General features: G+C 40.7%; 1 protein-coding gene across 1 annotated transcript in view; it reads left to right on the forward strand.

Moving 5' to 3' along the window:
• The window catches only part of CDK13 (cyclin dependent kinase 13), a gene marked incomplete at its 5' end in the record, with an annotated part of 72,452 nt that overhangs the window by 47,948 nt on the left and 10,300 nt on the right, over window positions 1–14,204 (forward strand). The window contains 6 exons of the mRNA XM_019535339.1: window positions 1,532–1,721; window positions 2,543–2,599; window positions 7,396–7,497; window positions 7,608–7,685; window positions 10,199–10,315; window positions 11,172–11,303. Coding sequence (XP_019390884.1) covers window positions 1,532–1,721; window positions 2,543–2,599; window positions 7,396–7,497; window positions 7,608–7,685; window positions 10,199–10,315; window positions 11,172–11,303 — 676 coding nt within the window. The remainder of the gene's footprint in view (window positions 1–1,531; window positions 1,722–2,542; window positions 2,600–7,395; window positions 7,498–7,607; window positions 7,686–10,198; window positions 10,316–11,171; window positions 11,304–14,204) is intronic.

Consider the following 14,204-nt stretch of genomic DNA (forward strand, 5'->3'; position numbering starts at 1 on the left):
GAAGGAAGCAGGAAATGGGCCCTGAAGCAGAGGTATCTAAGATCTGACCAGCAGAACCATACCATCCAGCCCCTGGTGTCATCCCTATGCAGGGCCAGTTCAGCACCCCTTCCCGTGTGCTTGATCCAGTTCCCACTCCAGTCAGTCTGGGACTGTACCACATATGCTGCCCACTCTTGCTAGTCTGGGATGCAGTGTGCACTTGGTGTACCCAGTTCAGGTGGTCTGGGGCAGCTGCCACATCCAATGCAGTCCTGGCCAGAGCAACTTCTGGATCTGGCATGCGGGAGGATGCTCTCTGAGTCTCCTGCATGCCAGATCCAGTGCCTGCTTTTGCCGGTCTGGGACTTGTACTGCGCATGTCCCCTGGACCAGTTTGAGGTGGAGCTTCTTGGTGTTTGCATCCTGATCTGGCCAGAGTGAGCACAGAAGGCACTGGATTCAGTATGTGGGAGGGGAGAGGGGTTTTGTGGGCCCAGTCTGGCCCACAGGGCTGGCCCTGAACCATTCATCTGGCCCATGAACTGGTCCTGGGCCATTTATCTGGCCTGCGGGGCCAAATGGGTCTGACGCCCCTGTCCTAGAAATCATTCTGCTTTAGTCTGTAAGACTATAAACAGATGTCATCCAGTGAAGCAGATGAGCTGTGCCAGGATGTGTTCCAGCAGAGCTGATACACTTCTTTGGGTGAAACAGGCATCCTGTGTTGTCCTGCAGGGTCAGGCAACTGCTGCTCCTAGGACTGGCCAGGGCTTGAGTTGCAGGAGAATGTTTGTAGCACATCTGCAAGCAAGGAAACCTGGGTTCCCCCCATTTGCAGAGACATGTAAAAGTGCCCCTATGTACTTTAATCGAGTAGCATTTACAGGATCATCTGTGCTGTTTGGTGTGGGACAGGACCAGGTTTTCCCTCACTATAGGTGTGAAGGAACTTGGGACATGAATTCTTGACATTTGAATGGCTGTTGCTACTGGTGACTACTAGGTTAGCTGTACTTTCTCATTCTGGTCAGTCTTGCATTCACTTACAATCTGTGAATAACAGGCTTATTTCTAACACAATTCCACAATGGAAACTTTAAAATTCAAAGGATGATGACAGCTCAGCTGTTGCTTTGTGTGTGTATATATCTATATATATAAAACATACATTTTTATTTTTTTCCATAAGGTCTGAGTAATGAAATATAATCCAGGTTAACCATTTTGCATACAAAGAAACCTGGTGCTTAGATGGTGTAGCAATCTATGTGCCTGGTCAGATAAACACTATAAACTATGATTTTGCTAATTTTAACATACTTATGACAACCATAGCAGTTGCTTATGTGAAGACATAATTTTAATTTTAGTAGTTATTGAGTGCAGTTTAGCATTTCAGATAAGAGGCCAATGAAGTCCAGCTCCAGATACTGTGAAAATGTGAGCAGTTAGGCTTAACATTTGAGGACAAAAAGTACTAAGCTGTACTTGTAAAAGGTAAAACAGATGTTTTGGAATGTTCTGAAAATGATATTCTCTCTCTTTCCAGGTGCATTTTACTTGGTGTTTGAATATATGGACCATGACTTAATGGGACTACTGGAATCTGGCCTGGTTCATTTTAATGAAAATCACATAAAGTCATTTATGAGGCAGTTGATGGAGGGTTTGGCCTACTGCCATAAGAAGAACTTTTTGCACAGAGATATTAAATGTTCTAATATTCTTCTAAATAATAGGTATGTGAATATAAGTATATACAGATATGTTATACACTAATACCAGACTTGCCCGTGGTTACCCACCCAGCTGACCAGTGGCAAAGGTGGGAATAGAATACAACTATTCCTAGTCCTTGCCCAGTGCGCTAGTCATTAGAGCACCTGCCATGTTTGCAGAAAATACTCCTTGGATGTTATGTTTAGTTACACGTATGGAGAGCAGAGTCTTCTGTGGCTTCCACCGGGAAGTGCAATTGCTGATGAGCATTTGGGTATGATTTAATACCTTAATTCTGTACAGTTTTCAGTTAAAGTGTACAGTATACAACAGGGGTGGGTGGCCTCTGCCACTTGTGTGACCTATTGGCAACCACTGGTAGGTCAGAGTGGGGACAGACAGCACAGCAGGAGATGGGACAGGGAACAGAAAGAGCAGGAGATTGGTTTGGGGAAGGAGATCAGAGTGGCACTTGGGGAGGGTGCCGGGCTGATTTATGGCACACCTGTATTCAGGTTGGTCCTTGTGCACAAAATGGTGGTGTCCCTTCAGACGTTTGCTAACATAGTTATTTAAGTGCTTTTACATTGTATGTTTTGAATCTTACTAACATATTGCAAAGGACATGCCTGCATTTATCAAGAAGTATTACAAAATGTCCTGTTTCGCTTTTTAAAAAATACTGAAGGCTAGCGTACTTCATAATTGAAAAGATTATTTAGTAGTATGAATTAACAAGAGTCATCTGAAGCTGTCTGAACATTTGGCACCTACTTAATTTTGTTTGCAGACCTCTTGATGAGATTATTCACTAAATAGTTATTTGTTCCTTTTCCACCAGAGGGCAGATTAAACTTGCAGACTTTGGGCTTGCTCGACTGTACAATTCGGAAGAGAGGTAAGATAATGCTGCACTGGAGAAATATTTTCTTTTAAATCCTTATACCATATTTTTCACATATAGCCCACACCTATTCCTCCAAAACCAGCTGGGGAAAATTGGGGTGTACATTATATACAAAGAAAAGGAATCCCTATGGGTCTGAAAATTTGGCAGGGGATAGGGAGGAAGGAGGAACAGTGGCAGTGTTAATTGCCATGGACCTGGGAGCCATGGCAATTAAACACTACCACTGCTTCCCCTCCTCCCCCCGCCGTCAAATATCCTGACTTGTGGGGTGCCATACTCCCCACCCACACACCAGATCAGGCTGATGCATAGGGTTGGTCCATGGCCAGACTTGTCGTGCTGAGTCCAACCTAGCTGAGTCTGGTGTGCCTGGTCCACCGACACGCTGGCTCTGGAGCTACATGCCACATGGGACACAGCACCTGGAGCTGGCACATGGGGTTGGACCTGGCACATCAGTGGTTCCAGAGCCCACAAATGGCCTCAAACCTGGCATGCCGCGCCAGACTCAGTGTACCCCTGGGTTATGTGGCCCCAGACCCACTGCATGAAGTTGGACTGCTGGTGTTGGATTGGTCTGTGGGCCTTATCTGGCCCAAAGGGCTAGCAGCAGCTCAGGCTTGCCTTGGCTGTTGCCCTAATTGCTGCCAAGGTGAGATCTTTTTTTTTCATAGTTGCTTTTTAAAAACAGGATGTGTGTTATATTCAGGGGTGGAATCTATTCAAAAAAATACAGTAGTACCAGGAGAAACATTTTTTTTATTCTTCTGTTGGTAGCATTAGAGTACAATAGAAATGATTAGTGGGGAGAGAATAAAGAACACCTGTAGTCATGGTGGCTTAAAAAGTGAAGATTGTGTGTGTGCAATACCAAAGTTTTTGTCTTTTCAGATGTTTGACAAATGTATTGGAGTTTTTTTGTTTCTTTTCCTCCTAATTGTTTCAAAATACCATTGGTTGGGGTGTGGCTTCTTACTTGAGCATTCACTAGTTGTTTTATGTCCTTTCTTTAAAACTCCAAGGATTAGTAACGCCCCAGTTAATTCTTTCATTTTCAACCTAAATTGATTGGAAACAAAAAATTGCTGTTAAGTAGTCTGCCTGATTGCATAAAGTAATATTTCTATTATGTAGTTTAAAAACTATTATCCACCTCTTTCTGCACCAGGAAAGGGTTCAAATAGGAAAAAAAAAAAAAAGTAACATTTAGCTTATATTGAGTTTATCCATTGCAGTATGGGTATTTTAATTTTGTCCTCTGGGCAGACAAGTCTGGCGAGCTTTGAAGAACAGATACAGGAATGGTTTTATTTAAATAAAAATTTGCTTTGCTTTAGTTTTTGAAAAGAAGTACTTTAAAATGAGTTTGATATTACAGTTGATCTCTGCTCCTGTTTGTATGTCAGCAAACAGCTACAGAGTTTATATGGTATAGTAGTAATTTGTTATAAAGATTTGCAATTAGTCTCATGCTCATTTTAAGTTTACCTTGTATGAAAGGTAGTGTGTGGTTTGGTTCACAAAAATTAGGATCTATAGTTTACATCACAAGGAATATACATTGGACACTTGAACACAGGTTATACACACACATTTGATTGGTGCATACCTGATACTGAAAATGAGGTCTATGGTGTTGATGCCATACAGCATGATTGTTTACTATGGATTCCAGTGGTAAGCATTAGGGCTCTGCGAAGCTTCAGTCTCTGATTCAGTTCAGCAGAGATTTGGCCTAGTTTAGTGGCCAAATCTCCGAATCCAAATCGAATCAGGAGACCCTTTTGATGTTTCTGAATCAAATTGGAGAGAATCAACGATTTGAATATAGATACAGCTTTAAATGTATTTTCTACACAACTCAATGTACCAGGTGGCTCGTGAGGTGCTGAGGCAGATGGAGCATCCTGGGGGAGCACAGGTGGGGGTCCTCAGCACATTTGCTCCCCTCCCCCTCCCCCCTGGGCTTGGCAACTGGTGCCTCCTGGGTCTGGGGGGTACCCAGGGTCCTCTCATGGCTGCTTGCTGAGAGGGGGGAGGTTGTCCCCACATGCTCCTTGGCGGACCTGGAAGTGACACCCATTCCCCCCCCCTGTGCTCCTGCAGAATGTTCCATCCGCCTTTGCAGTGTTCATGAGCCGTGCTGGTACCTTGAGGTATGTAGAAAAAACATTTAAACTGTCTATGGCCAAATTGCTGATTCTCCAAATCAGCATTGAATCTTCAGATTTAGATTTGGCCAAATTGGATCGGGACAGTGATCCGAATTAACAAATCAAATCACTGTCCCTGAGTCGGGCCAAATTCGAATCAAATACAGCCTGTTTCACACGCCCCTAGCAAGCATGTTTTGATGGTAGTGTTGTTGGTTTCAGTGTGTTGTGTTTAGCCAGCTGCATTGAGAATATAAATTTAATGCTGAAAAACAATTTTGCAAGTTGTCATGTGAAAGGAGAGTTGCAGAGAAGAAGGGCGAATAATTTAAGCAGGTGTTTGGAAATGTAATTTTTTCATGGAGACACTTGTCGCAAAGTGAATGAACTGACAGGTGGATGCAACCCTAGCACAGTACTGTTCAGTGTGTGCCAGGCTTATTTAATGTTCGTGCAACTTCAAGTTTTGATACTGTGGCTGCCATTACCAGATGGTGTTGATGTGTAGATCAGGTGTGTTTGTTAAGACTTCCTTAATTAATAGAATATATAGCTTGCGAATGGTAAAACTTAAAATGCAGATGGAATAAACCTAACCGGCAACATTATTACTTTATCAACATAACGAAGATTAAAAGGTATCTGTGTTGGTTGACATAACTGCATATTAACTTTAGAAGGTTAATAAGAAGCTGGTTAGAAGCTTTTGGCAGTTGATTCGTCAGTCAGGTGCCTGCTGAGTATGGTTTTGACCTGCAGTAATAGCAGTGATTCTGCGTGCTTTTAAACAATTGTATTATAGAAGCTTTTCTAAATTTTCACTCTATCTATATTTTGACATTTGATTTACTGACCTAATTACATACCGTTTAAAAGGATTTGAGATTTAGCAGCAGGAGGAAATAATTTAAGTGTTATTTTTAAATAAGGTACAAATTGTATTTCTAAAAGGCACTTTCAATTCTGTGCTCAACTTGTGAATTCATAGATTTTTTGTATATGGAAAGGGAGGAGTTGTCTACATATCAATAAAATATAATTAGCTTGTGTTCACCTGACTTCCACTGGACTCACCACTAAATTATGAAAAATGTTTGAGTATTGCTTTAACAGATTGTGAGCTTAATGGTTGGCCCAGTGGAGACCTCACTGGATCCAGCCAACCATCAACTAATTGCCAGCCTGGTGGAAATCACATCAGAGCTGGTTCTAGACCCCAGCGCCAACTGACATTTGGCTGATTGTGGGGTACGCAGATTTCAGTGGCGTACCCAGATGTCAGCTCCGGAGCCTGTGTTCCTCCTGCACTGGCAAGAGTGAATGAGGTCTGATCTCTGATCCCTGAGTTGCATGTATAGCAACTCAGGGATCAGACAACTGTCTGGGATCAGAGATCAGATTCCATCGTACCTTTAAATGAGCGTTTGTCAGCGGCATTACACTCCTGTGGCATTTAAGTTTTTATTATTATTTTTTTTTTAATCTGTTTCTTTGGCAGAAATGGCCATGCTTGTAGCACAGTTTTAGAAGGTGACTGATGAGTTCAGTGCATGGGCATTACTCTTTTCAGTTGATACTGAAGTCCCCATTGTAGGTCAGTGTCTTGTCAGGAGACATTTGCCCTGCAGGTAACTATTGTGGTCATTAGCCAGGAGGAACGTTAGCCTGAGAGGGAGGCTGTTTTCCTAGAAACATTTTAGAGCTGGCAATCTTGACCAGCACCACGCAATATTCTTGTTGTTTCATTTGAAGTCCACTTAGGTTATTCAAATGCATTCCTTTGTACCTGTATGCATTTGTGGTTTGAATTCGATTGCCATCACTAACAGAGCTTAATTTATTCAAGCTGAAATAGGACTTTGCAGACATTCAGAACGTGTAGTAGGAAAGCTGAAATAGGCAATTGCTATTGAATATTTGCTGACTTCAATGCTGAACTCAGTGCTGTCCACATGGTAAAATACTGGAATCTGAGCTCTAAAATGGTGTTAAACATAATCTGAGGTTAGCATCCATAATTTTAAAAAAATAATGATGAAGGAATGAGTGAAGGAAGATCAGAATTGATTACCACATGCCCTGTGCCATGAGCAGCTGAATTCTGTATTACACTGGAAATCCTTATGTGGTTCCTAAGTAAACACAAATGTAGAAACTCTTATAGCATTAAATACAGAAGAAAGAGGTACTGTATTGTTAACTTCAGTCATTTTAATATACCCTTCAGTTTTCAGTCTGGTAAAATTCTAGTGGGTTTCTTGGGGAGTTGGTTTTGAAGATGTGCTACTGTTAATAACCTTAAAATTCAGGAGGATCTGAGAAGAACTGAGAGTGGTGAAACTAAAGAGGCTAACTAAATATTGTTAACCTTTAGGTTTATTGTCCCATTGAAGTAGGTAGTAGTCTTTCATGATTAGGAAGTATTTTTTCAGTCTGTATTTTGGTAGACTCATTTAGGGAGTTCTTTGTTTATTTTTATACGACAGCAGTGATGGTGGACTCAGACTAGTAACAGGGACATTACAGAAAGTGGAACATTTTACTTCTCTCTTATTTTTTTAGAAACCTAGACTGGTGTTTTTTTTGTATTGAAGCTATAGTTAAAGTTTGAACTTTCTCTTTTTTCCCCAGTCGACCATATACCAACAAGGTTATTACATTATGGTACCGGCCTCCTGAACTACTGCTTGGAGAGGAAAGATATACACCAGCTATTGATGTATGGAGCTGTGGGTAAGGATTTTTAATGCAAAAGTAGAAGAAGTGTAAGCCATGAACCAAAAGTGAAACTCTCTGATCCTAACAGCTATGTTGATGGAATTATATAAACCTTTATTTTACAGATGCATCCTAGGTGAGCTTTTTACTAAGAAGCCAATATTTCAAGCAAATCAGGAACTTGCACAGCTGGAACTAATAAGGTAATTTGTATGCACTTAACAAAAATTTTACTTTTCCATGGGTGCCAAAACAAAGACTTACAATAGCAACATTTAAAGTATGTCAGAATTGTTGCCCAGAACAAAAATGACGGTAACTTTTGGGGAAACTGTAGAGCAAAATGACCTTTACTTGGAATTGAGTAATTCTGTAGTCTTCATGGGCTTGGTGAGCTGGGCTTTTTATATATATTGAAGCTAGAGTTGCTGTCTGCTGACTTACTGAAGTCTGTGTCGGAGCAGGGCATTTGACATGCCCTCTCTTAAAACAGATGAGAGAGTAGCTTCCTTCCTTCCTTACTTTCCCTCGGCAAATTAAAGGCCAACATGGAGGTGGACATTTGAAGGACAAAGGGGAGGGCGTTCCTCAGGAAAAGATTCTCTGCATGCTGCTGGCCTCTGTTGTCACTTGGGTCTTCCACATAGCTGCAAAAGGACTTTTTCAGGAAAGAGCTTCTCTGCCTTGCCCCATAAATTTCCAGATCCTTGTAGATGTAAATATTCTCTTCTCTTCACCCCTGTAAGTCTTCCTGGGAAGTTCTTGCTTTGAATTGGTACAGATCCTCCTTTCCCAGTTCAGCCAGCAAAGTGCTTCCTCTTGCTTCTGATATAATTGATGTCAAAAAGAGGAAGAGGTCATACCCTGAAAGCTGGTGGAAAGAGCATATAAATTAGTCCTAGCAAATGTAATAGAAGCCCAGAACAACTTTCACCTGAACGTTTTCATGAGAGAGGTCAGTGATGTTGAGATGCTGAAAAGTATTGATTTACGTTTAAATGCTTTATGTAACATATAGGAAAAGTGGTTTTTACAAACAGCCTTTTAGGAAGTATAAACCATGGTAGTAGTCATTCTGTTGCTTTCCATTAGCGTAGCAGTTCCCAAACCCTGACAGATTGTGCACTACCAGTGATACAACCTTAAGTACCACCAGCAAATTTTTGCCATATAAAGTAATTATAATAAATCTGTTAACGCGTAGCACTGATGGGTTGCCTGCATGCCACAGATTGGGAACTGCTGCGCTAGTAAAAATTAAATTCATGCTGTATGAATGTGTTTTCTTTATCCACTAGATGGTAGTGTAGCACTTAATTCCAGCTCTTGTGTACTTCACAAAACTCAGTAGAGTTTTGTATAGATTTAACTGATATAGCTTGCTGTTTGCTTCTTGCTATCAAAAGGATATTCAAATAGATGATCATTAGCTTTGCTGCTTCCTCTTTCCTGATACCCCACATTTATGTATCAGTTTAAAACAGCAGGATGATTTCTGGCATGTTTCATCTGGATCTAAACTGCTTGTCATAGTAAAGTTCTTAATCATGTATTTGTAAGTTCTTAACTTGTAAAGATATTTACCAGTATCATAGATGGCAGGCAAAATATGGCAGAGTTCATCCTTTTCCATTTCCCATCCGTCGAGTCCTTCCCTCCAGGACCGTATGTAATGCCAAATCATTAAAAGTCATAGTGGAAAAATAGCATCTTTCCTTTTTTTTTTTTTTCTTTTTTTTTCCCCCCAGAGTATGCTATAGAACATGTAAGCAAGCATGAAGGCAAACCTTGGACTTATTTATAGCTTGTAGTGACCTCAAAATGCCATAAACAACAGAAGGTTCTTCATTTGCACAAGTATAGCCTATATAAAGGGAAAAAGACATTTGCTGTAGAAGCTGAAACCAAATATCTGCAAAGCTGGAAGATAGATTAATTTATGAAAAATTAGGTTTCCAGTTACTGGGCCCACAAAGTTTAAAGCCTGTTTTACAATAAATGGCATGGCTAAATTTGGAATTAAAAGTCTGGTATTAGAACATGTCAGATAAAGCAAGGAAGTTGGGGGGCTCTTGTAGACAGTCCTCTTGCAGATGAAAACAAAACAATCAGCATCTTCGAGCCTTACTATTCAATTTTATTCTTTCATTGTTAACAGTTGAATTTTTTAAGTTTGCAGTAGAGAGCATTTTGCTTCTAGCATTTGGCATAGTTTCTGTTCACACCAAAGCTTAGAGGTATAGAGAAATTGAACTAAACATGCTGGATTTCTAAACCTAGGATGGGTTCTTCCAAATTTCTTTCTTGTATGTTTGGTACCTTACCATCTGTAGGAGACACTGACCTTCTGTTGGGTTACTGGTGATGCTAGCCAGGTGTAGTTAGTTCTTTTATTTTCAAAAATACCATAATTGGCTATAAAGAACCACTATTTAGAGAAGAGTATGAGATGCAACATGAACTTTTAGGTAGGATTTGCTTTGGCCTGTGAAGAATGAGTACCTGTCCTTGCTCCTCAACTCTCAATGCTGTTCATGATTGTGGGTTGCAAGCATTTTGTGAAGAGGCTTTGGCTAAACAAGCCTGAAAACTAGACTATAGTTTGTTTTCTTTGTATTAACTGTGCTTGTGTTTATAAAACTTGAGCCACTTTCATTTTGTTGTTTTGGTTCTCATACAACTGTTTTTGTTTGTTTTGTTTTTGTTTTTTATACAGCCGAATTTGTGGGAGCCCTTGTCCTGCAGTCTGGCCTGATGTAATAAAGTTAGCCTATTTCAATACAATGAAACCAAAGAAGCAGTATCGTCGAAAATTGAGAGAAGAGTTTGCTTTGTAAGGATGCCTTCCTTAACTATCTATATTGTATTAAGTGTTTTGGGGACCTGAATGTCATTGTTCCCCAGAGATTTCATTAGGTGCTCAGTCAAATGTCGGGGAAAATGACTTTAAGTTCCCATCCTTCCCGTGACACTTGATGTGCATGCAGGTCTTCTGTCAGTATTAGTTATGGGTGCTGCATGCATGCGTCAAGAAGGGAGACTTGACTGTAATATTTCAGCCACTAGTCAGCTTTTAAATTAGAAATAGTTGCTTTCCAGGCCTGGGCGCACCTGCTGCTTGTTTCTGGGACTAAAAGCTGCTCAGAATACTTGACTCCTTTTGATGCAGTACCCATCTACATCTAAATACATGGAATTGTAACCATTATAGAGTTTTTAGCCATAAGTTTAGTACATAAGGTACGTTATCTGAGCCATGTATCCTAGAATAGTGCCATTGGAGTTGTTTTGTGCAAATAATGAACATGAAAGTTACAGAAAACATCTATAAGACTGTTTAGAATCTTTTTTCCCCTTCCACTATTTTGGGGTTAGGAAAATGTATCATCCTGTTTGTATTAAGGGAGTCTACTTTGTGTTAACTTTAAAGCAGCACAGTTAGTATTTGCAGGCCAATTATTATTATTATTTTTTTTTTAAGAAAAGACAAAAATCTTGTCTGCTAAATTCCGAAGTGTACAGTAATTGTATGCAGCCTTGTTAAAAGGGTAATTTAAAAAAAGTTTTATTTTAAAGCTCCAGTAATCATACTATTAAAACCTACTTAAAGAGTATTTTTTTATATAACATAAAGATGTGGCATCTAAAAATACAAATGTGACATGCCCTCTGTTTTTTTTCTTTTTCAGTATTCCAGCAGCTGCATTAGATCTTTTTGATTATATGCTTGCTCTGGACCCCAGCAAGCGCTGCACAGCTGAACAGGCTCTTCAGTGCGAGTTTCTGCGAGATGTGGAACCTTCTAAAATGCCTCCACCAGAGTAAGTCCCTTCCTGTGATAATGGTGCTTATTCAATAAATGGAGTCATTCATATTGGTGAAAATAATAAGTTTAAATACAAATACTTGTGGTCTGTGCTCATTTTCCCAGTAAGAGAACTGCACAATTAACTGGCTCCTTTGTCATGACGTAGCGACCTACCAAATTCACGGCAGAAGTGGGCTGCGCAGCAGCTCCTTTAATCTTTCAGATTCCTCCCTCTCACCGCCAATTGGCAGAGAGGCCCCACTGCTTATTCCTGGTAGGCAGGGAGGCAAAATCCGTGGTTTTAAATATGGCACTGTTTTTGCCTCCCAACCAGTCAACAACAAGCAGCAGGGCCACTGGGGCCCTTTGGCCGATCAGCAGTGGGCGGGGGGCGGGAACGATGCATGGGCGACCTGCAAAATTAAAGGAGCTGCCAGGCAACCCACATCAGCCATGAATTCATTAGGTTCCTAGTCATGGCAGGACTGCACACACAAGGTTTTAGCATAGTTAGTTTGTTAAACATGGCATATGTCTTTCCCAGAGTTAATGACCTGTGTGTGTCACATAAAATCCATCTTTGTTCTTTCTGGGTTGAAATATCTGAACTCACAAGTGGTTGTTGGATCCTACTGTCTATATCCTGCTCCAGCATGTTCTCTGCTGGGGTGTAACAGTTGCCAGAGTCATGCAAAAGCATACTTGTAATTGTGTGGGCTGCAGAAGATTTATGATATTGCACAAATTAATCGTGCAGTTCTGTGGTTGTAGGAACATGAAGCCATAAAACGTAGTGGTGTGTTGTTTTTTTGTTTTTAAACAGAGCTATGTATGATAATGTAATAATGTTTATTGTTCACTGGGGCTTTGTGATGGCTATCTTGTTGTCATTAACAGTCAACATACAAAGAGCAGGGGAATTAAAGGGTAAATATTTCAGGATCTGTGTTCAATTGTGTTCCTGATACAGTTATCTGGAGACACTGAGCACTTAATTCCAATGTTTTTTGAGTGAGTTGCACTTGCTGATCATGTAGAGAAGCTGAAGTTAGTGGTGTCACATTTTTAAATGAGCATTTTTCATTTAAAATAAGTGTTTTTATCAGGAAACCCTGAGGGAATCCCTACTTAATGACAGTTGGTACTAGTTGGCTTTGGTACACTTTCTATTGAAGCCTTTTGTAGGAGCTGGGTGCACTGACAGGGAATATGGTCAGAGGCAGCACTAGCAGGCACCTTTTAATTGAAAAAACAGCCTATATGCTTTAGGACAGTAGTAGCAGAAAAATGCGTCTACTCTTTATTAAAAAAAAAAAAAGACATTGGCATCTTAAACTTAGTTTAAAAATGTGGTAGATAATTTCCAGTGCAACACTTGTGCCAGAGCCCCCTTGCTAACTCTTTTTCTTTGAATTGAATTTTCCATTTTTTCTCCATATTTTTTGCTCCCTTGCATCCTAAACAAGATTCATACAGAGAAAATAATGAAACTGACTACATGCAATTAAGTGCATGGCCAGGTAAAAAATACAAAAAAAAAATATTTAGTCTCCCAGCTGTCTTTATTATAGCAATCTTGGGTGTTGTAAGAGTAGGCAAAACATTTAGGCAGATTCTTACTAAGTGAATGTCCCTTAAGAATCCTGCGGCTTGATATCTGTGAAGAATCCCACTCACCTGAAAGATGGTTCTGCCAGAGGAAGCTATTTCTGCCTTCTCCCCACAATATCTGTCAGCCTAGCAAGGAACAGCTGTTCCTTCAAAGAAAGTGGGAGGATTGCTGAAGGACAGATCAGCCTGCTTTCAATGATGAGTTCCCTAATTTCCTCCCAACTGGTGCTTGCAGAGTTATTTGGCAGGCCTTTGTTCTAACGTGGGGGAAAAGAGGACAAAGCAGAAATTGTCATTTCTTTCCTCTGACTCCAAAGAACCATGCACTCTTCTTCAATTGTAGCTAAGGTGAATGATCTACTTCACGTTTCTATAGGTGGTGGGAAACACAAAACAAACCATCAATCATAGAAGTGCATACTTGCCATAGTGTCTCCCTCCTATTGGTAGATGAGAGCAGGGGTCCTTTTGTCGGCAGGAGTGGCAAGCGTAGAATCAGGGTTGAGCTAGCTCCCCGACAAAGCTCTGCCTTGTTCTCTCAGTTGGAACGGCTCTTGCTGGCTTTTCTTCTTGGCTGCCAGATTGAGAGCAGATGTGTTTTTGAATATGACTTGTTTTGGAGGGGTAGATGTATGCCTTCCTGTCCATTGTTACTAAATGCATCAAGAGAATCCTGAGTATACCACGTATCTTGTTCCATGCGCTATGCCTGCTTCTGCTGAATAGTAATGGATCTCAGCAGGGGTGAAACCTTTACAAGGGGAGTTAGCAGCTTGTCCCAGCCCCCTGATTCTTATTTTGATACATGCATAGGTTGATTTCTTTAGAAGTGTTAGGTCAGCAAGGATGGAGCCAGATGTGTTTTAAGACTACACGTTCTTAGCTAAACAGGAATATTTCCGGTCTTCTGCATGTTGAGCAGCTGTACCAGACGCCCTAGAAGTGAAGGTTGCCATCAAATTTTATCCCTGTTTCTATAGATAAGTCCTTCTGTGAGCTGCTACAGATAATCAGTTGCATGCAGGTAAATGAAAGCAATTTAATGAGGTAGGGTGGTAGACCCTTAGTTCTTTTGTTTAAAGTATTTTCTACTATAACACGTACTGTTTGTGTGCCATACCATGGCTGGTTGCTTTCAGCCCTCCAGCTTGAAAAAATAGCTTCCTAAAAATGAACCAGTTATGCCCTGAGAGCAGAAGAGGAAAGGAGAAAGGCACTGAGTTTACTCAAAATTGTTTGTCACTCTTGACTAGATGCTCGAGTGTCTGCAGTAGTGCACAGTGTAGATTGGCAGCCCCTGTCC

Source organism: Crocodylus porosus, unplaced genomic scaffold (assembly GCF_001723895.1).
Source record: "Crocodylus porosus isolate Cpor-Errol unplaced genomic scaffold, CroPor_comp1, whole genome shotgun sequence".
In the NCBI taxonomy this organism is placed as follows: domain Eukaryota; kingdom Metazoa; phylum Chordata; order Crocodylia; family Crocodylidae; genus Crocodylus; species Crocodylus porosus.